This window comes from Geospiza fortis, unplaced genomic scaffold (assembly GCF_000277835.1).
Source record: "Geospiza fortis unplaced genomic scaffold, GeoFor_1.0 scaffold466, whole genome shotgun sequence".
Lineage (NCBI taxonomy): Eukaryota > Metazoa > Chordata > Aves > Passeriformes > Thraupidae > Geospiza > Geospiza fortis.
This window is the reverse complement of record NW_005054699.1, coordinates 1,197-2,534: the sequence shown is the minus strand read 5'-3', so window position 1 is coordinate 2,534 and position 1,338 is coordinate 1,197. Positions and strand designations below refer to the sequence as shown.

The following is a 1,338-nucleotide window of genomic DNA, read 5'->3' as shown; positions in this document are numbered from 1 at the left end:
TGACCGACGCCCTGGCCACTCTGAGGGACGCTCAGAAAGGGCAGTGTTGGGATGCGTTCCTGAAGGCGTGTGAAACCCCGTTGGAGGCACAGCTCGGTGACACCGTTTGGTTCGGTCTATTCGTGCCGGTGTTCCCAAGCAAACCAATTGGCGAGTGCTCTAGTTCCACAATGCTAGAGCTGCACACGTGCCATGGTGTGGAAATCCAGATTTTCACCGAACACCCGGAAGTTAAGATTGTGCTGATCCCACCCTTTGAGACCTTCAAGGTCACCCAATACACTCGGGAAGGGGACAAGAAACAGATCCAGTTCCGCTCCACTGGGACCTTCAGCAAATACAACTGCGAGTGGCTGGGAGCTGTCACTTCAGGTGACAGCCTGGGGGAACGGGGACACCCATGATAAGGCACAGGGGATAATGGCACTCACTGGGGATGGGGGACAGGGACACCCATAGTGTGTGGGGGGACAAGGATACCCTGGTCTGGGGGACACCAAGTTTGGGGACGCTCATTGTGGGCACAGGGATGGGAACACACATGACGGGGAACAGGGATAGGGACCCCCACTTCTGGGAGGGAGCAGGGACAGGAACACACATGCCAGGGGACAAGGGACAGGGGCAGAGACAGGGACCCCCCATGGTACCAACCCTGTCTCTCTCTGATAAAGACAGTGCTGTGGGGATGGATGCTGTGTACAGAACATGGGTGGGTCAGGACCTCCCCATGGCACTCCCTGAAACCCTGTAACCCCCCTGTAACCCCCTGAAACCCCCCATGGCAATCCCTGACTCCCCTTGACCTCTGTCACCCCTAAGCCTACAATGACTCCCCTGACCTCCCTGGCCCCCGTAACCCCTTGTGTTCCCCCCTGACACCTTGTCACCTGTCACCTCATGGCCCTCATCTTGCCTGTTACCCCTAACCCCCCATTATGGCCATGCCTGACCCCCTCACTCCCCTGATGGTCCCCCTGATGCCCCTCTTTGTCCTCCAGATGGGAGCATCCTCAGGGCCCCCTTCCACCTCGGAGGACTCCTCATGACCACCACAGCCCTGGCAGTGGCCACTAGGATTGTCTGAGCCACGAGGCTACCAAGGCCACCAAGGTCACTGTGGTCATTGTGGCAACTGTGGCCACCATGATCACCAAGACACCCTCAGCCACAAGGCTACCACAGCCACCCTGGCCAGTGTGGCAACCAAGGTCATTGTGCAAACAATTCCATTAAACTATTCTACCAAAACAATTCCATTAAAGAATTCTGAAAAAGCCAGCAAGAAGGGACCATTCTTAAGCAGGGCTCGATGTCACTCCACACACCAACTCAAGG

At 56.8% G+C, this 1,338-nt stretch overlaps 1 protein-coding gene across 1 annotated transcript in view; it reads left to right on the top strand.

Annotated features, from left to right (window-relative positions):
• LOC102038204 (NAD(P)(+)--arginine ADP-ribosyltransferase 2-like) overlaps positions 1–1,247 on the top strand; it is a 1,518-nt gene extending 271 nt beyond the window's left edge. The window contains exons 2-3 of the mRNA XM_005430896.3: positions 178–372; positions 1,002–1,247. Coding sequence (XP_005430953.2) covers positions 178–372; positions 1,002–1,087 — 281 coding nt within the window. The 3' untranslated portion in view covers positions 1,088–1,247. The remainder of the gene's footprint in view (positions 1–177; positions 373–1,001) is intronic.
• The last annotated feature ends 91 nt before the right edge of the window (positions 1,248–1,338 follow it).